The sequence below is a fragment of the Opisthocomus hoazin genome, chromosome 7 (assembly GCF_030867145.1).
Source record: "Opisthocomus hoazin isolate bOpiHoa1 chromosome 7, bOpiHoa1.hap1, whole genome shotgun sequence".
Taxonomy (NCBI): Eukaryota; Metazoa; Chordata; class Aves; order Opisthocomiformes; family Opisthocomidae; genus Opisthocomus; species Opisthocomus hoazin.
In genome coordinates, this window is record NC_134420.1 from 21371400 (window position 1) to 21392786 (window position 21387).

Consider the following 21387-nt stretch of genomic DNA (forward strand, 5'->3'; position numbering starts at 1 on the left):
CACTGTTCCGAGGCAAATGGAAGGGGAACTGGTGCACCGGGGCTTTTGACCTGTTCAAGTGTTTTCAGTCTCCCAAAGCCAAATGCTGATAGTGCACCTGCATTGCCCTTTCTGTGGGTAAATTTTCAGTCTGGTTTAGAAACGGGCGAGACCTTTCACCAGATGCAGTGGTTGTTCTGTGACAGATCTAACTTTGGTCGGTTGTCTCCTCAGTCAGGTAGGAGTATGGGTAGACTTCTGCCTTTCTGTTGAGATGGAAATAAGCTGGTCTTTGAATCGAGGCGTTCCAGTGGCCAAATCTTGTTTGAAAAGAGAAATGCAGTTGCCTTTTTTATGGTTCGGTGTCTGCTTGTGTTCTGCTGTCACCTCTGGGAGCTCCTTCCATACCAATCTGAGAAAGCCAAGGTCTGACTAGAGTCAGCCGAGACACCAACCTTTAGTTTTCCTGTGTTCTCTGTCTCCAATGAGAGCTGAAACCATCCTGCTACTATCCCTGCCACTGCTGCTGATGCTATTGTACCAAACGTGGCTAAACTGACTCCTGAATTAAAACATGTACTGCGCAAGCTACACTGAACTAAATCAGCCTTTCTCAATAGCTATGGTGAAGCTTCTTGGGCTGCTTCATAGATCAATCTGCAAGGTCTTAATAATACGTTTATAAATGTTACACAGAACCAGATGTGATTGCGTAGAACTCTTCCTGTTTTGAGCAGGTGAGTCTTAGGTCAGCATCAGAAGTGAGTTGCACTGAACCTCATCAGATGTTCACGATACTACGTGTCATATGTCTGGGGAATGGAAGTTGTGTTGGGTTATTTCCCCACCTCCCCACCCCCCGGTAAGAGCTGTTACCAGAACAGTTTAATTTCAGTTTATTTTTTATCCTTGTGTGGTTTATTTATTTGTATTTGGAACTGATGGCCAAACTTGTTTTACGAGGCAGGAGGCTGTAATCGGTTCAGGGCAGAGCCCCCGATGGTGCTCATGGTGGCAGCCTGTGCTGTTGGCCAGCCAGATCTGCTTTTCCTGGGCCTTCCCGGGTTGGCTGCACTGCAGAGGAAAGCCTTCTGGCGAGGTCTCACCGTGCCCTTCCTTTGAGGCTAGTGGGAGAGCAGCAGGGCCCTCTGCCCAGGAGGGTGGGTCTGCAGCCATGGATTCTGCCACCTTCTGAAGATAAGTCTCTGTCCAGATGTGTGCCGATGGGCAAGTCCAGAGAGCTGCGTGGATGCTGGGCGGCTGCGGAGGGTCAGGCTGTGAGAGCAGCACCGGATTCAGTGCTGGCACAGGGGAGGCAGAGAGGTCGGTGTGTATGCAGCCCTTTGCAGCCTACACTTTAATTTTGTAATTGCACTCCAGGCAACGAACAGCCAGCAGTCACATCTAAAAGAATTTTAACAGTGAAATGCTGGTTCAAGTGTAGCTTGAGTGTCCAAATAGGAAAAAACTAGTACTGGTCTATTAGGAAAGTTAACCAGCTGATCTTTCGGGGAGGGCCTCTATCTCTTTCTAATGGAGCAGCTTTCCTAAGTCATGGTGAGATTTTCTTTCTTTACAATGTACAAGCAACTTCAATTTTTATCTACATATTAGAAGCTTCCAGTATTGGGAAAACAAAAAAAATCCATACAAATCAAGTACCCATCACTGAGTGTAAGTGGCTGCTGTAATGTTGTTCTTAAAACTGAAAGACTTTTTTGAAAAATTTTGTATTAAATGCAAATATAGTAAAAGAGATTAATCAACATCTGCTCAGTTTTTATTTACAATCATTATTACTTTTATTTTTTCCATATTGTAACTTATTCCAAGTCCTCCCCCAATAACTGATGCTGCAATGGTTACGTTCAATAAACCTACACACAGGTAGTACACACCGCTGTTTTCCTGTAAGCCAGCTGGCTTGCAGATGTTCTCTCCACGTCAGTAACTGCATACAGCCATGGAAGATTCTCCCCCAGCACCTGGAGGGTTTCTTGAAACACCGTAGTGGCACAGTGAGGCTGTACTCGAGGTACAGATCACGTGTTCTGTTCTCCCAGCAAGGAGAGGCAGTTGATCTGTCTGATGTACTGAGAGGAAAAAAAGGCTAAAAAGTTCTGGTGTTTTATTAATTACTTGAATACAATAAACTATACATTTGCTTAATTCCTGCTGGAAGGAGTTACTGGAACTCCCGACTCCTCAAGCATATCAACTTTACTTGAGAGGTACAGCCTTTTTGTGAAAACTGACTCAGATCTCCAAGTGATGCATGTATGGGACAAGAGAAGAAGGGCTTGTGTGCTTAACTTCGTGTTTTGTATTTAAAAAAAGCTATAAATGATTTGTATATCCTTTTCTTTATCAACGTATATTTTCTCTTTCAAAATAAACTGGTTTCTTTGGGAGGAGTTATTTTTAGTAACAGCTCAGTGCTATAACCAAGAGCCAGTAATTCAAAAATCACTCTTTTCTACTGAAAGATGTTAAGAACTACAGGTTGTCCCCCTCATTATAAAGCCAAAGCAGCAACTGGAGCCTTCTGTTGTATTACATTTCTAAAACATCTTCTCCCTTGCAACTGCGGCAGGACTTCAAATGGATTAACAGTCGCAAGAGTGAGTGATTTCTCCTCTTAGTCCTGTCAACTCTAGCATCTACAGACAAGATCACTGTTTAAAGCTCTAGTACATCACAGAATAGTGCTGATATTGGTATTTTACAACTAACGCAACATCCAGTAATTCACATGTAATCTTAATAGTTAAAAATTCAAGACCAGGGTACTAACTAAAGAAACCACTAACATGAAGTCTCCTTATCTGGCACGGAGTAAGAGGGGAGGGATAGTTTAGATAACATTGCAGAGATTGGGCAGGGACAAAAAGAATTTATTTCTCCATCCAGTATTTCGTACACTTTACAAAAACCAGTAATATCACTGTGCCCATAAAAACGTTATTCATGGCAACAGAAAGCAAATACTACTTTTTTGTCATCTAATGGGGTCTTTTTAAAATCATAATACAAAGATCTGTGCTGTAGCAGTCCTCCACTTTGCACTGTAACAATAAGGCTTACTGTATTTTAAATACAAAGCTGTTACACCTGGAGTTATGAACCACTGGCTTTAACAAACATCATTTTATAGTTGCTTTTTGCTTCTTTTTTGTTCTCTGGAACCTCAGCTTCATCGTGTTTTTCGGCAGCCTGTAGCTCCTCTGCAGACTCCTCTTGCTCTGACTCAGAGCCACTGTCGGAGTCGTCTGAACTCTCTTCAGAGGAGTGTCCACCTGCCTCCTCTTGGTCATCACCTTCCTGAAACTAGAAGTTGAGATTATCAGACAGATAAACCATTATTTCCTGGTAACTCCATTGCAGCTTTCAAGATTTCCCAGTGAGAATGTTTTGTTTAATGGTGCTTGTCATTTTAGTGCTACAACGGGCTCTGTTGCTGAACACAGGTCTTCAATATACAAGTTATTAGACAGAAAGCAACTCCACTGAAGCAGTCAACTGTACCAACCGCGACATCTGTGGTTTCATCAGCCACGTTCTTATTTAGTTACAGCAGAAATCCTAAAGACACCATTAAATGAGTTTGAAAAGTTTCACATCAGTTCAGTAATTTCTTACTTTGGTGTACACAGTACATAATGACACTTGAGTATTTGTCATGGAATGAAATATAATTAAACTAATGGCTAGACCATTAATAAATCACATTCATGGCTGATCTTTGGAAGTAAGTTTAGCACACTGCAGCATGAGGAATGCTGAAGTAATCCAGTGATACTGCTAACAAGAACAATCCCAAAATGGCATCTTGTTCATGATCCTAAAGAGCAAAGCCTCCAGCGCTGCACAGGGGGGTTTGCTCGCTCTGGAAACATCAATTATGCTTTAATGCAGTAATTGGTGCTAGAAGTTAGCAAAAAATTAATTACTGCACCTTTGCAATTGGCAGAGGAAGACATGTTCCTAATAACCTAATTCTCTGGGTTTCTGTCATGCTTCTCTTCCTGCTTGTTCCTGTGAAATTCCTTGCAAGCACAAGACCAGTCAGGTGTCAGCTCACTGGAGGACTCTGCACAGCAATTTCCCCTCGCCCGACCCCTCCACAGCCACTTCCTTTTCGGGACCACAGAGAGCCATGTGCCCTACCGCAACAAGCAGCTAAGGCTAACGAGCTCTCAGCAACAATGCTGATGGTTATCCTGCCTTCTTACCTGTTCCTTGGCCACACCCTGATTTAATGTATTTGTCACTTTCTGTCCTAATCAGCCTTTCCTACTACAGAGCGTTAGGCACGTTGCATCCCTTTTCACAACAGTGAGAAGCATCGATCATTTCCAGGCATCTGAACGGCCACCACAGCGTACACAAACAGGGGTCAAGTGCCTGCTGTAAGCCTGTCCTTTAACCCAAACTGTGGAAGGTTGCCACTAGTTGCAGCGATTGGATTTAAGCCATGTATCGTCTTGTCTGAGTGAAGTGAAAGCCAGATCATTACGGAAACAAACAACTTACTACCTCACTGAAACCAAGTCCACAATGGCGCCGGTTTCGCCCAGACATCGTGCTGTCCATGCTCTGTTGGTACTGAGACTCCAGTTCCTCATTCATTTTCTTGTCTTCTTCCCCTGCATTGTCCAGTGGACTTTGGTTATGGTTCATTCAAATTAACAAAGACATCAAATTACATGAAGTCACATTTTCAAAGTTTATCAATATATACATGAAAAAGCTTAAATTTAGCCATCTTAAACTAATGGATTATTACTGCATACAAACCATCAGATTTATAAGCAATCGCAGCAAGTGTGCAAGCAGAATTGCTTTGATACAAAGACGGGTTGCTAAGAGCTGATGCAGAGAATTGTCCTGTGCACGGTGTATGTTCTATTAAACACGGCAAGTGTAACCCGTGTGACTTCTCTGCTTCCTGCCACTACTGCAACATGTCACAGCAAGGAGAAAGGTTCTGACCTTCAATACGTAACATGTGATTACTGTGACTAAACCAGGTTTAATACATAGCAGCAGACGTCAGGGCAACACTACCACGCTTGTTTGCAGAGCTGCACCTGAGTATTCATGCATCCTGAATTATCAGGAGTGGTTACTACAGCTCTACGGTATTTTTCCATCTTTAGGAGTTACCAGAAAGACTAATTTGCATAAGCTACTTCTACATGTCCTTTACTTACTTGTTTGAAGAAGCAGATAAAGAATCATTTTTGCTGGGGGAAAATATTGTCTAAAATAGTTAAGAATACTCTGTAAAAGGTTGCAATCTCTAATTCTCCCCCGATGGGCCTACAACGGTCTCATTTTTAATCTGTATCTCTGTAAAATTAAAAACTTGTATCGCAAATTCAAGTTTCCTCATTTGTAAGTTAGAACTGTGTTATTATAAAAGTACAATAACTGTATATTGGACAAGGAAGTAAAGTGTTAAGAAAATTCTGATTTTTTGTGAAAAAACAGCATTTTCACTTTTTGCTAATAACAAAGCAGTACTGATTTTTTATGACTCCTCAGGGGAAGCATCATCTTTTTTTCAAGGAAATTCAGACATAAGGAAGTGATTCTCAGTCACTCTGCAAGCTAACAGCAGAACCTGGAATGATCCTCAGGCTTGTTTTGGTCCAGAGATAATTTTTCATCACTGGAAAATTACTAATGGAGCATATCAGGGAAAGAAGTGTTCTGGAACTCTGGCAGTTGCTATTTGATACAGTTTTATCAAAGCTTTTCTCAGACAGTCTAGCCCAGCTTGGTTTCGATGTACTTTGACTTACTGCCTAAGCAAGCACGATAAGCAGGTACCATGGTCACACATTACATGACATCAGGTTATTGCCGATCGGCAAGATGACCCTGCAGATCTTTTCAGCTTCTACCTCATTGCTTTAAAGCAGAGAGCTTTTTATTCAATAGGTAACCAGGTGGGGGGAGGCATCAACCCTGTTCTTTTCCATGCAAAGTTTAGAGGTTTGGGCGCCCATATCTGGCAGCAAGGAATGAGTATAATATTGCTAAGTACCAATAGCAATAAAACATTACTTTCTTATTTTGATAGCAAGGTAAGACTGAGGACCTATAGGCCCTGATTTCCAGGGCATCTGTACACAAGTTTAACTGACCATCAAGTACTTTGCTGAACCTGGACTTCAGAAGGCAAGTAAGTGCAGTCAGAGAAACTGTCAGCAATCTAACAAGAGAAATTAGAAAATGCTACAACTCCCCAGCCTGACCTGTCTTCAACTTCAGCCACGAAACCTGAAATCCCTCCCTGCAGTATCTACGACGTTCAAAGGACGGGGACGTTTCTAAATAAGCAGCAGATGTCCAACTTTGTATCAGCTGTTGGATAAACTGACCTGTCCTGAAGTGAGAGGTTGATCTGTGGTCTCCGATAACAAGGCGGCCAGTATGTTCTTTCTAAAAGAAAAGGCAGTTTGTTTTGGAGCTTTAGGGTGTACTGACAGCTCTGCCAACAGTCTGGAAATCTTGAATGGAAAAGGTTTGCTGTCAAACCTCGACAACCAACTGTAAGACTGTAAGTTTTACTAGCTAACAACTGCTGCCTCTTGATGAACTTTGTCTTGTTGAATTTTCTGAAACAGAAATCCTACCAACTGGATACTCTTTACTCTTCCTACACCCCAAAGCTGGCTCTATTTCATTCTGTTTCTTGCCACTGACAGGAAAACTACACTATACAATGCTGGAAAGGCATGAGTTTAGGGTCTGACAATTCACCCTTTGGGTCTCTTTCTCTGGCGCTACTCAACAGTTCAGCCTGCACATCTTACGACCACCCCACTCCTAGACTGGTCACAGTATCAGGCAAGACCTTCACAGTGCTCCCTCACTGACTGGCTCAGAAGCTGCTCATCAGCAAGCGTATCCCTATAGGCAGGAACAGGCATTACATACCAAGCAGCGCTAAGCATCCAAGCAGGCGTTCAGAGTAGCGGTGGGACGATGTTTTAATTAGGGTACTGTATACGCATCCCCTAGGGAGTATTAACTTTCACCTCTTTAATACAGTAAAATATTTTAGCTTACAAAAATACTGTATTCAAGTAAAATAAGCTAGTACAAGTGACATTATTTTTCGTGAAGGTAAGCAGAATTGCAATACTAAACGTTTTGTACGTGGAAACAGCAATATTGTATTTTGCTGACTTTGCAGCATTTTTTTTGCAAAAAACATAGCAGGAATATTGTTTTAGAGAATTTTCTCTTTACAAATATTTACTGGATTAATTAGTTGCATTGTTTTTCTGGTTCAATCTGTCAGCTGCCGTTTTTTTTAAATCTTTGATTCTTTTCCAGCGGGAGAGAGCCTGGCAGACGGACTGCACGCACGGGACGGCTGGCCTCTACCGCGGACCCTCTCCGCAGCGCCAGGGCCGGCGGCACCGGCAGCTGCTCGCGAAGCACGGAGGCGCGGGGCGGGCAGGAGGCGCGGAGCGGAGGCTCCACAGCCTCACACCGACGTTTTGCGTCACGCCGCTGCTGACGCCACAGCCGCGGCTGCGAAACCCAAACCCTCCTCGCAGGAGCGCCCCGACGCGACGTCGCCTTTCGGCGGTGTCTCCCCCCCGCGCCCCGGCGAGCCCGGCGGCCGGCAGCCAGCCGCCTCCGCGGGAGGTCTCCGCGCAGCGCCAAGGGACAACGCGAATCTCCCCCCGGGTGGGGGTGGGTGTTCCTCCCGCCCGGGCCCCCGGTGCCCGCGGCCAGCGGAGCGCGGCGGCCTCACCTTGCCAGCGCCCATCAGCCGCAGGAACTTCTGCTTCCGCTCCTCGTTGCCGAGGTCCGCCGCCTCCCAGCTGCTGGAGCCCTGCAGGAGCAGACGCTGACACAGGCCGCGGGCCCCTCGCCCCCGGCCGCGGGCCCCTCGCCCCCGGCCGCGGCCTCCCCCGCCGGGCCGCCGCCGGCCGCGGCCCCCGGACGGCCGTCAGCGCCACGAAGGGGGCGGCCAGGAAGGCCGCGGCCTTCCCCGCGTCCCGGGGCGCCGCGCCGGAGCGCCGCCGCCGCGGGCCCCCTCCCAGCCTCCACCTCCCGCCCTCCCGCCGCGCGGCTGCCCCCGGCCCCGCGCCCGTTTACGTCGGGGGAGGCCGCTCGCTTGAGGCCGTGATGGCCCTGGGACTCCCGGGCCGAGCTCATCGCCGCGGCTGGGTGACCGGGCCCCTCTGCCGCCTTCCTGACGGAGCCACGCCCCTCGGCCGCCGGCGGGTCACGGCCTCGGGGCGGCCGCGGGGCGCGCCGGGACCGGTAGTTCGCGCCCAGCCCGCGGCGGCGCGGCGCGGGCAGGCGGGGACTACCCGTCCCACAGGGCTCCGCGGCGGCGGCGGGGGGCGTCTCTGCCCGCTGATTGGCAGGGCGCGGGCCGGCCCCCGCGCTCCGCCTCCGGAGCGAGGCGGGGAGGCGGGCGCATGTCGTCGCTCGCGCGCAGCTGTTGGGGGAGGGGCGGGCCGGGCCGGACGGCAACGGCGGTGTGGGTGGCTGCTGGGGCAGCGCAGCCGGTCACCGGGACTTCGCCCCAGTGTGGCGTCAGGCGTGAAGTGCCCCGGGGGAGCGAGGGGGGCGAGGGGCTCCCGGCCCTGGGGCTGCGCTCCCGCTGTCGTGTGAGCGTGGGCGGGCTCGGAGCCTGAGGTGATCCCCGCTGAGGGGACGCGAGCTCCGGCCGCCCCCGGCGCGCGGCGGCGCCTCGGGTTGGGTAACGGTCGCCTGAAGGCGGTGTTAGCGGCCCCCGCCCACTCCTCCCTCGCGCCTCAGGTGGCGGCCGCAGTCGCGAGGGGAGCGCGGCCTTCCCGCCGCTTCCCCCGGCTCCCGGCGCCGCCGAGCCGGCGTTGTGCTCACCTGGGCCTGCCTCAGAATCAGCTCAGCTCGGCAGGGCTGCCGCGGAATGTTGGCGTCTGGAGCCTGTGCTTGCCTTCATTGGCGGGGGAGGTGCACAGGCACAGCTTTAGGTCATCTCACCGTAGCGTTAAGGAAACCCCCTCTGTTTTAATCCCTCACTTCACGCAGTGGATGTACCCGTGGCAGGGATGTAGCAGCCCGCCATGCCAGGAGGCTCAGGTGTGCATGCTGAAATTGGGCAAACTTCATACTGCAGCTTGAACCTGGCTGGTTCAACATTGGCTGCTTCAGGATTTTTGAAACTAGAAAGTGGTAAACTACTCGAGATGACAGGTATGGGCACGCATGAGTGCGTGTAGTCTTAATGGAACCTGCTTAACAACTGATTTAAAGCAAATGATTGAAATTTTCTTGTTAAGTGGAGGAGCTAAAGTTAGTGTCTTAAGCAGATCTTTTTTGAGTGGTTGTCAGACTACATTTGTGTCATCCGTGTGCAGAAAGGCGGTCACTTCAGCCACGGCAGTACCCATAAATTACGTGTGCTTGTTCCCTCAATCATCTCGTGTAGGTGGTCAGAATATGCCCTGAATCCTCAGTTCTTCACAACAGTTGGCTTGAATCGGAGCTTTCGTTTAGCTTGCAGTGATCTAAGCTGCATTTCTTTGCATCTGCTTATCTTTAGTGGTTTCTTTGGCTTGTTTTCTTCTAATCAAAAGGTTTTATTCTCCCTTTCCTTGTTTTTGTCACTACAACTGTTAAGCATTTTGGATTTGAGACAGTAAGTCTGTCTGCCCACCTGTCTAGCTCTGTGTTCCATCAAGGAATTTTTTGGATATCGAAGGTTAGAGGGAAAGAAGGACAAGGTGGGTTGTACCTGCTAATGCCAGGTGTAGTCATCGGCAAGGCAAGAAGACCACACTGCAAAGAGTGATTAGGGGCAAATGTAACACTGAAAAAGCAGCACCTAAGTCCCATAACACGTAGGTCTGCACACAGTGTAAAGATGCTAATGGACATTCCATGGAATGTGGAAAGAGGGGCAGGCCACTTGGGAAGTGTACAGGAATGTGGTCAGAACGTGCAGGGATGCGACAAGGAAGGCCAAAGCCCACCTGGAATTGAAGCTGGCAAGGGATGTCAAAAACAACAAGAAGGGCTTCTTCAACTACATCATCTGCAAAAGGAAGGCTAGGGACAATGTGGGGCCGCAGCTGAATGAGGCGGGTGTCCTGGTGACGGAGGACGCAGAGAAGGCAGAGCTACTGAATGCTGCCTTTGCTTCAGTCTTCAGTGCTAAGACTGGCCCTCAGGAATCCCAGGCCCCGGAGGTAAGAGAAGAAGCCCACAGAGAGGATGACTTTGCCTTGGTCGAGGAGGACTGTGTGAGGGATCGCTTAAGCGATCTGGATGCCCACAAATCCATGGGTCCCGATGGAATGCACCCACGAGTGCTGAGAGAGCTGGCGGATGTCATTGCTGAGCCACTCTCCATCATCTTTGAGAGGTCCTGGAGGACAGGAGAGGTGCCCGAGGACTGGAGAAAGGCCAATGTCACTCCAATCTTCAAAAAGGGCAAGAAGGAGGACCCAGGGAACTACAGGCCGGTCAGCCTCACCTCCATCCCGGGAAAGGTGATGGAGCAGCTTATCCTGGAGGCCATCATGAAGCAAGTGGAAGAAAATAAGGTTATCAGGAGTAGTCAGCATGGATTCACCAAGGGGAAATCATGCCTGACCAATCTGATAGCTTTCTACGATGGCATGACTGGCTGGGTAGAAGAAGGGAGAGCCATGGATGTTGTCTACCTCGACTTCAGCAAGGCTTTTGACACGATCTCCCATGACATCCTCCTAGGGAAGCTCAGGAAGTGTGGGCTGGATGAGTGGTCGGTGAAGTGGATAGAGAACTGGCTGAATGGCAGAACTCAGAGGGTTGTCATCAGCGGCGCTGAGTCTAGTTGGAGGCTGGTGACAAGTGGTGTCCCTCAGGGGTCAGTACTGGGCCCAGTCTTGTTTAACTTCTTCATCAACGACCTGGATGAAGAGTTAGAATGTACCCTCAGCAAGTTTGCTGATGACATCAAACTGGGAGGTGTGGTGGATACACCAGAAGGCTGTGCTGCCATTCAGCGTGACCTGGACAGGCTGGAAAGTTGGGCAGAGAGGAACCTGATGAGGTTCAACAAAGGCAAATGCAGGGTCCTGCACGTGGGGAGGAACAACCCCATGCATCAGTACAGGCTTGGGGCGGACCTGCTGGAGAGCAGCTCTGCGGAGAGGGACCTGGGTGTCCTAGTGGACGACAGGTTAACCATGAGCCAGCAGTGTGCTCTGGCTGCCAAGAAGGCCAATGGGATCCTGGGGTGCATTAGGAGGAGTGTGGCCAGCAGGTCGAGGGAGGTTCTCCTTCCCCTCTACGCTGTCCTAGTGAGGCCTCGTCTGGAGTACTGTGTCCATTTCTGGGCTCCCCAGTTCAAGAAAGATGAGGAGCTGCTGGAGAGAATCCAGCGGAGGGCTACAAGGATGGTGAGGGGACTGGAACATCTCTCCTATGAGGAGAGGCTGAGGGAGCTGGGCTTGTTCAGCCTGAAGAAGAGAAGGCTGCGAGGGGACCTTATAAATGCTTATAAATATCTCAAGGGTGGGTGTCAGGAAGATGGGGCCAAACTCTTTTCAGTGGTGCCCAGCGACAGGACAAGGGGCAATGGGCACAAACAGAAGCAGAGGAAGTTCCATCTGAACATGAGGAAGAACTTCTTCCCTCTGAGGGTGACGGAGCACTGGAACAGGCTGCCCAGGGAGGTTGTGGAATCTTCTTCTCTGGAGGTATTCAAGACCCGCCTGGACAAGTTCCTATGCAGCCTGCTGTAGGTGACCCTGCTTTGGCAGGGGGGTTGGACTAGGTGACCCACAGAGGTCCCTTCCAACCCCTACCATTCTGTGATTCTGTGATTCTGTGACAACATGTTTCATAAAGGAAGGGTGTTCAGTTCCTTGCAAGCAGCTTGTCTTTCTGCAGAAGCAGCTGTGTTGAATGAAAAATTCCTATAGGACTTCTAAAGTTAGGCTTCTGCTCTGAACTTTCTTTGAGAGGAACCTTTGTGCTTGGGGGATGAACTGCTCCTAGCTAAGTTTGTCTTTATGAATTTCCTCCTTACAGAGCTAAAAATGTGTCATTACAAAGTTTTTTTTTGTGAGTATGGCAATTAAGCTCTTCAGTCACTCTGATATTTCTTAACATTTTCCCTGAGCCTTATTATTCAGATGTCACCCATCGTTCTTTTGTAGGACTGAAATACGAAAGAAGGGTTGACAAGAAAATTATTCTGGAAGATGGAGCACAAAAGCTCAGCAGATCTAATAATTGTAAATATGTGCTGATATAGGCCTTCGACTCCTGGGTAGGTAGATTCAGAGTTAAAGATATGTGTAGAATATCATTATTTTCATTTATTATCTTTTTTTTTTCATTATTTATACAGAACAGCGTTAGGATAGTGGTGTTGAAAGTCATGTTCACATATACTGCACTGTTTGAGCGTGCAAAATCAAATAGAAAGGCACAGCTGTTACACCTGCTTTCTACAACTTCTGTAGTTGTTAGACAAATACAAAGAGCAGAAGGGAGAATTAAGATGAGAGAATGTTATATTTACAACTTTAACCTCATTTTAATGTATTTAAGTGTATAGAATATTATATAATAATGGTAATAATGGATTAATTTAATTTTCAGTATTTAAAAACTCTTTCCAACGCAAGGGGAGTAAAAATGCAAAAAATGTAGAAATAACAGAACCTCATAAATTAAAAACTCAATTGCTTGGAGTAGTATCTATCAGCATTTTAGTCTGTTAACTTATTAGGGATTGTGGTAATCTAACAACAGTGACATTTTACCTTTTCAATTTTAAGTTAAGCTTTTATTACCGTTTCTGTACTATTATGCCTAAAGACCTGCTCCTTAATAAAAACAAGTGTGAAATTTTAGCTTCATGGCTACAGTTTCCTTATGGGATAAATTGAGAAGGTTTGTCTTTGGAAAAAAAATGTGCAAGAAAATGAGACTGTTAAACTCTAAATCAGCTATTATAACTGGGTCTTAGTTGTGGCTTACTGTTAAATTCAAGTCTTTTTCAGGACAACTGAAATGTACTAATGTTCATATGGCTGACTAATGGCTTGTTAATTTGGTTTTTGTTTCCATTTTGAAAAATGATGTGCTGATGATATTTTAGTGAGAATCTTTTACAAAATTTTTTTTCCTTAGTTTATTGCTCACTTGGGATAAAAATGCTCTCTTGCAGAAAAGAGGTGCCCTAATAAACAAATACAACCCTAACATTAAATGGCATCCATCTACTTACAGGATAACTTAAAAATAGAGTGATCTGACTGCTGACAAAAATGCAGATTCTCTCAGTAGCAGACTGGTTATGTAAAGGTTTCACTTATCTTTATGGAGATACTACAGATAATTCTGAGGCTGTGTGACTCATGAGCTTTGTATAATTCCAATAACACTAGTAAATGATAAGAAAGGAGTTCTGAAAATCCTATCATGCTAGGATTCAATAATATATTTGCTGTATTCTTTTGAACAACTGAGAAATGTAGTGATTTATAGGAGAACAAGATGGATTGGATTTCTAAGAAGAGATCTGTCTTCTCCAGTGTGTGAGACTTCTAGAATACAAACAAAACAGTAGGTATGGATCCTGGGCAATATTCATGTGAGTTTTCCACATTTCTTTGACGTAGTCCCTCTGAAGACACTATCCTGAAATTAAAATTCAGTTCACAGGAGGTGAGATTTTTTTCATGAAGCAGAAACTAGCTACAATGCAGGAATCAGACCTCAGCTGAATGTCTGTCAGTATAGCTAAAGCACAATAGGAAGGAACACTGACGTTTCTTGTTGGAACTGAACATAGATAGACAATAAGGTGAGAGTGAGATGAGCTGAAATGGCAAGTAAGGTAACAAAATTATTCACTGTCATGTACAATTATACTCTGTCTTATACTTTTCTATGTATTTCTGCTTCTGTAGTGAGCTCCAGTCTGTGTATGGGAACCACCTCTGGGGGTGGAGGGTAGGTGAACTCCAGCTCCATTACAGGAAATACCAGAAAAACTACATTAAGGAAGATTTTTCACCCCAGTCCAATTCCAAGTTTTGAACCTCAGCAGTCTGTATTATTAAAATTTTCAGGCAGACCACGGCTTAGGAAAGCTAGGTATGGGAAAGCTGAGGCTTAACTAGATCATGCAGAAACAGTTTCATGTTTGAAGAATTTTTTCATTGTGTGGTATGGTAAGGATGTCTTTGCTGTGTGGTGACCAACTAAGCTGCAGTAGTAAAACTATCACATGGTGTCCAAGATACAGGACAGCCCTGGCTTGGAAGATGTAGTTTTAAGGTTGAATCCTCCCCTGTTATAGTCCTGGCTCCACCCAAGACGAAGTGGCCTTTGGCAAATTATCTCACCTTTCTGCTTTGTCTGTGAAATTAGGATAATATATCTATATGCCAGTGTTAAGAATTAATTAAGGGTTGCACAGTGTGTGTTCAAAGCAATGTATAAGTGCTAAATATTAGCTATAGTGTAATTGGACTACTGTAATTTATAATATACTAACTGACATTGGCATATAAAATAGGATCAACCTCTTCTCAAGTGCTGTAGAATTTTTAATTATTGCTAATGAACTTCTGATACTCAAAGCAGATATCACCGTGAGACAGGGAATGCTGCCAGTATCTGACTTTAGGAAAGCATAACAGGGAAACTACTGTTTTTTTTTTTTAGCTTGAAATAAAAAAAGAAGTATGTATGTATGCACACACCTACTTTAAGTGTGCAGTCGAAATTCAATTTGTTTTAGGCAGAAAGCTTTATTTCTTTTTAAATGGAAGCAGGACATTACCCTAGCATTTCAAAACTGTTTCATCTCTTTCAGCATATTTTAAGCTGCAAATGCCTCCTGTTTTCTGACCAGCTTTGCTTAGTAGTTGTCACTGCAATATATAGAGGTTGCCACAGAGTGGAAAATATTCTATATATCACTGGAGGTGGGGAAAGAAATTTTTGTTATTAAAATCTGACTTATGCAACATACTTATTCAGTAGGTTTTATTGGCCTGATGTCTGCCGAAAGTTCAGTTCCAAGCTCTTGCTTAGTTTTGTTTTAAGGGGTTGGGAAGAAGGGGAGACAAGCTAAGAGCAAACAAAGAGGTGTCAACAGAAGGATTGCTGAGAAGGGAGCATCAGTTGAGGGAAGGCAGTCATAGCTGTTAACATTTAAAAAGCCCTTTCAAGGACTAACAAAATAAAGTATAGAGATGTCCTCATCCTGAAATGGCTTTTATATTTCTGAACCTGTTATAAAAGCTTTTCTTAGAACACTTCCCTTCTAAAAACAAACTAGTTTCTATTGTAAACAAGACAGGCAGCACATCAATACAAAGACTATCTTCACTTACTTTTATTTCTGGGCTAGCAGAACAGGCCATTATTCAATACCACTGAGAAAAGAACTGTTGCCCTAGTTTAACGAATGAAGAAAACAAAGAATGGAGAAATAATGTCCTTGAACCTAGCACTGTGCAGGCTTTCAGTACCATTGCATGTATTGGGCTTTGTCCTTAATACAAAGATTTAAAATATCCCCATTTTTTAACATCATAAAAGGTATGTTAGGACACCTTTCTCTAGGTACAGTCCTAGTGGAGACAGGACCCAGGCAATTTTTGTATCAGTGTAGCCAGTCAAGGCCAACCATGTTACTTGGACTTGATGTGAACCAGCTACATCAAAATAAGGAAGTCGAGCGCTTTGCTTCCTCTGACATCGTATTAGACTGACTAGGCCTCTTCATTTACCACTGTACATGGTACAGTGCTAGAGTATTGTACCTGAGTAAAAATCATTTTTATTGCAGTGAAGATATAGCTTTATATATCTCACTTCTTTTCCTTCTTTTTCTTTTGTGCTTGCTAACACATAAAAGCACCAATAAAGACAAGACGTTTCACAGAAAGTATCTGCCAAATTCAATTACTCTACTGTGAGTCTGACTGATGAGACAAAATCTTCAGTATTATCAAAATGAATTGTGCTTGTTTAGAGTGAAAACTCAGTGGTTCCTTCCTTTCGTATATCTTCTGTTTCACCCATCTGTAGTAAAGCAGAATAAAGAAACGGGAATCTAACATTTCCATCTCCTTCTCTTAGGGAATTAGATATCAGGCAATTTGAAAATGGCGTGGACAAACCACTCCTTAGCATACTTCCGTGACTAACACTCTGCTGAAAAAGGTTGAACAAAATTAGCATTGTCCTTTTTTGAGTTCTGTGGTGCTGTGAAAGTCTCTGAAGTCAGTTGAAAGTTGTCTGTATACAGAATTTGTCTCTTCATATAATTTTTCCTGTTCCTAACACCACTGAATCTTTTACTGTGTGGATGAAGAGAAATTAGAAAGAACTGTAATTGGTATGGGAAAAATAGTGCCTTTGTGTGTTCTCCTTCCTAATGCTGTACGATTGTAGTAGTTGCTCCTCATTAGGGACCTCAGTAACATTTGTGGAAGTGGTCAGTGGCAAGGAATAAGAAATAACACCAGGTATCTTTATACTTCTGGTTTTCACTTGATCCAAAATGCTCTGAGAGATATTTTAAAGGTGTGAAAAAAATGGGTGTGTTAAAACTCTGGTGTATCTGATAAATCTGCATAGCTCCCCAGTCAGAGTCCTTTTTGAAAAGAAATGTGTCTGCTTAACGTTCATCATCAGTGGAGTGCATAGACTTTTCATATGCACCCAATGTCCAAATAATCTTTGAAGACTGATGAAGATTTTTCTTGTCTGAGAATATCTGCATCTCCGTGATAGAGCTGTATCACAACACTGCTGCCGCTGCATCAGAAAGATTTTTCCTCCTGCAAAAACATTTTCATTTATTTGTGTCCTGGCAGTATATGTTCCAAATGTGTGATTATTCGTTACCCCTCTGATTTAGAGGACCCTGTAGGAAGATGAACCAGGTCCATCGTAGCCGATTTGTATGTGTTCTGGTGACTTGTGTTGTTTAAAACATAGGCAGCATGTCTCCTGGACAATGCTGATTTTTGCTCACTCTAGCTGCTGGAAGATCTTTACTGTACAAAAGGACATACAGCTACGTGTTTCCTTTGTCCATGTACTGGGCTCATGGATTATTAATTGTGTATCAGTCACAGCCTATTGGCTTTGAGTGACTGCAATAAAAATGAGAATAAAAAGGAAATTCATTACCCTCTTTTACCTGTTCAGCATCAACATCTTATTTCTTACATTGGGTCTTTAAAATTAATGGGACATCTTTTCAAGCTATACACTGTATTAATAAACTATAAACTATCTGGCAACTTTGCCAAGAACCTACTGTGCACTCTGCCTATATTGAAGTTAACTTTACCATTTTGGTATTCATTCTCTTACAATAAATGACATTAAGATGCAGGTGCAGTACTGCAGGAATTTATGGTACGTTTTCACTTTGAGCATAGAAATTTGTAGCCCAAGCGTCAGGATATTTTTAATAGTCTGAAATAATAAATTTAAAAGAAATTAACCTAGGCATGAAAGATCATGTCCTCTTAATATCATGATGTTTATGATAGGTCTGAGACTGTCATGGAATTGTGATATCCTGCCTAGAGGCAGGACACTGTGCTTTACATTAGGACAGTGGTTGTGACATACAGGCACAGTATGCCAGGCAGATAAATATGCTGTTCTACTGACTTTATGCTACCTTCCTTGTTTTTCTGGGGACATAACAGGTGACTATTTCTAAGTAATGCATTATTTCTAAAGCATTTGGGATCTGAAGTTAGATCTGAAGGCTTAGTTAGTATAAATGCCGTGTATAATGCAGTTGGTTGACTAGAAGTAAGTTCTGTACAAAAGACAAGCCTATGTTTGAATCAAAAGCTGTGAAAAGCAAATGTAAGGCTGTATGGTGTCCCTGAATAGTTTATCGAGTGCCTAGAGTGCGATACTCATAGATGTTCCTGTATATGGCTTATAGTGCGTGTATCATACAAAATCATATCATCTATATCAGAAACACAGAATTATGTAGATTGGAAAGGACCACCAGGGGTCACCTCTTGCTCGATGCAGGTCCAGTTACAGCAGGTTGCACAGGGCCATCTCCAGTCAAGCTGGAATATCTCCAAGGATGGTGATGCCACAGTGTTTCTTGGCAACCTGGCTCAGAGTTTGACCACCCTCAAGGTAATTTTATTTCTTTATGTTGAATTGGAATTTCCCATATTTCAACTTGTGACATTCCATCACCTCTTGTCATGTCTCTGTACGCCTCTGCAAGAAGCCTTGTTCCATCTTCCCTACACCCTCTTATTAGGCAGTTGCAAGCAGCAATAAGCTTTCACCTTCACCACCTGTTCCCCAGGCTGTGCAAACCCAGCTCTCTCAACTTTTTGTATACCATGCTGCGGCCTCCTAGTTGTCTTGGGGCCTCTGCCAGACTTGCTCCACTGTTTCAATATCTGTCTTGTACTGGGAAGACCAGAGCTGGAGACATTGCTCCTGATGCAGTCTCACAAGTGCCAGAAAGACGGAAATTATCAGGTCCCTCAATCTGCCAGCAATGCTCCTGTTAAAACAGCCCAGGATGCTGTTGGCTGCCTTTGCTGCCAGGGCACACTGCTGGCTCACGATCAGCTCGTGGTCCGCGGGGACCTCCAGTTTTTTTCTTGCAAATAGGCTTTCTAGCCAGTTGGCCCCCAGCCTGTACTGTTGCGTGGAGTTATTCCATCTCAGATGCAGGACTCTGCATCTTTATGTATTGAAATATAGAATTCAATGTATTGAGTTTTAATTTTGTGTTAGTAAAAATTAATAGCTTTGAGTTTGTCATTTGGGAATAGCAGTGGCATGCCTTCTGAATAGCCTAAATATTGCAGAATTATGCATAATATGACTCATTTTTGGATAGTCACTTTAACAAAATCACCTAAAGCTGATGATATATCAGCTGCATCCTGGGATAAATAAATGACAGAAATCATAGCAAATTACCAAAGAAGGGGTAGGGAATTGTTTCCTGAAAGCAGATAATTTTTTTAGACTAGTGATGCTTCATTTTTGTTTATGAATAAAGTAGGCTATGCTGATTTGGAAGCAAAATCAACACTACCTTTTGGTTATTCTGTTTATTGATCAGCTGAATATTATATAACTTTTCTTGTTAGATTAATTTAGTATGGAGTATTTTTGTTAATGAAAGAGTTCAAAATAGACTTTATTCTGAGGATATTAAAACACCATTTAATATTTTCCAGTGTTGTCACTGTATGTTGAATGGTTTTCGTGTAATGGTTGTCCATGACTAGTGTGCTTTCACATGTACATAAATTCTCAAATTAAAAGGTAACTTAATTTTTTATATCATATGTCAATTTTTATAATAAAATATTTTATTATAATTTAATAATTTTAGAATTATATGAGGAATTTGGTGGTTGATAACAAGAGATATTGGTTTGGATTTTTTAACAGTCATAATAAAGGTAGTTTTTATGTTGTTAGCAAACCCCCTTAGAGGTAACACAACTCTTTACTTATGCATTTCCCCCGCTGTTATTTCATTTGCCCTTTTTAAGAATCTTGGAATTTGTCAGAAAAGAGTCTGGGAGGATGAATTCAACAGATCTCTGTCCATGGTCTGTTGCAGCTTTCTCAAAAGGGCTGTATGTCTGCAATGTTGGGAAAAATTTGGCGTATTGTAAGTTAAACCTCAGTGCTCAAGACTCTCAGCTAGAAGACATTATACAGAAAACCACCATTTCTGGTGCTGCCTGTGATTTTCAGCTGATGGCCCCCTTTGCTAATGAGGCATGCAGTCCTAATTTGGCATGGGTCAGAGGTAGGACGATTTTCTTGCAGGTGAAATGTCATTTGCCACATTTTGCAGAGTATTAGTCTGAACCTATATTTGGTTGGCACCTGTGCTCCAAAACTGGCATCCCACCTTGAGAGAAGGCAGAATGCCACTCTGACAGATGGGGAGGAATGCAAGCATGCCAGCAAACCAGTGTATGCATCAAGGGGTCACATTTCTCTCCAGGAATGTTGAAATACCGGTACATGCAGAGCTTCTGTATCTGAGGCACACGTGTTTCTTGGCAACGACCAAAGTTCCTGCTGAATATCTTGGCACAGTACATAAGCAAGCTTAGTGAATTTTCATGGCTTTCATAGGGTTTCTACACCATGGGAGCCTACATATAATTTCTGCTAAGAATGGCCTATGAATGTAAACAGAAGAGGGAATATATTTTGCAAATTGTTCTTTCTTATTAATAGATTAAGAACTGTTAAAATGCCATCATAGCTTTCATGGGTGATGATTCTTTTGATTAGTTAATGGTTGGTTTATCCTGGTCTGAGAGCAATAGAACGTGTGGTTTGGCAATCAACCGAAAATGTGAATATCACAGCTTAAACTTCTACCTTTTTTTTTTTTGTACTTTATTTTATTTTAACTTAAAAGTAAATTCTGGAATCCCATCACACTTTCGTACTTCAAGAAATTAGTTTTTTTGTTGTTCCTCAGAATGATATAATGTATTAAAATTAACTCCGGGGCATTCCTTTCTTTTGCTGAAGGTAATTCTGAATGGTTTATTTCAGTGTTTTTACTTTTTTGCCTCCAGAATTACTGTAAAGCTTTTCTATTTCATCCATTACAGCACAGTGTTTTTCACATTTGAATAGCTGCATCAATATGAATCCTTTATAAGGGCCTTAAAAACAAACTTTGCCAAGTCCCAGAATACAGAAGCTAATTCACATCCCAATACTCAGCTGCCTCATGAATAAAGGAGAGTCTGTGCCTGACACTTTGAAGCTGTAGCTGTTAAACCATACAGACTATTTACCTCAATAAATCATTATAAGAAACTAAGGTACAATTATACCCACAGAGAAATAGAATTCAAAACACTGATTTATGTGGTTCAGTGCCTGTTCCCTTTTCCATCATGTTTTGAATTTTATGCATGTTTGTCATCTTTGGCTGCTTCCATGTATCTTTAAACTAATGGGTCTTGCTTTTTTCACATTCCTCATTAGGTTTGTTATTTTACTTTGACATACAGACATGATTTGCACGCTGTACAAAGTTTTGCATTTAAAATTAACTATCTAATTTCTTATGCTATAGACCAAAAATGGAAAATGTGAGTAATTTGTTTAAACTAGCATACACCCTTCTCTGGTTAATTTGTGGCCATCTAAGCTGAAATTCCGTATCAAGAATTTTTTTGGTGTTTATTTCTGGGATCTGAAGAGAAACCACTATACAAAGGAATCTATCATTGTTCTCTTTAGAATGTGCCTGCTAATCGAGAGGGTATCATAAAGAGATGGAAGCCGTATGAAGTTACATTTGGAGTTAGATCCTCAATTTCTTTGTCCCTTGAAGAGACAAAATTAATCTGAAAGATAAAAATTAAA

At 43.7% G+C, this 21387-nt stretch overlaps 1 protein-coding gene across 1 annotated transcript; it reads right to left on the reverse strand.

Annotated features, from left to right (window-relative positions):
• Positions 1–1737: 1737 nt before the first annotated feature.
• On the reverse strand, positions 1738–8234 carry C7H11orf58 (chromosome 7 C11orf58 homolog). The gene is made up of 5 exons (XM_075426496.1): positions 8104–8234; positions 7757–7837; positions 6369–6429; positions 4516–4625; positions 1738–3306 (listed from the first exon to the last, which is right to left on the reverse strand). The coding sequence occupies exons 1-5, from the start codon at positions 8161–8163 to the stop codon at positions 3097–3099; spliced, it is 522 nt and encodes a 173-aa protein (XP_075282611.1). The 5' UTR covers positions 8164–8234; the 3' UTR covers positions 1738–3096.
• Positions 8235–21387: the final 13153 nt, after the last annotated feature.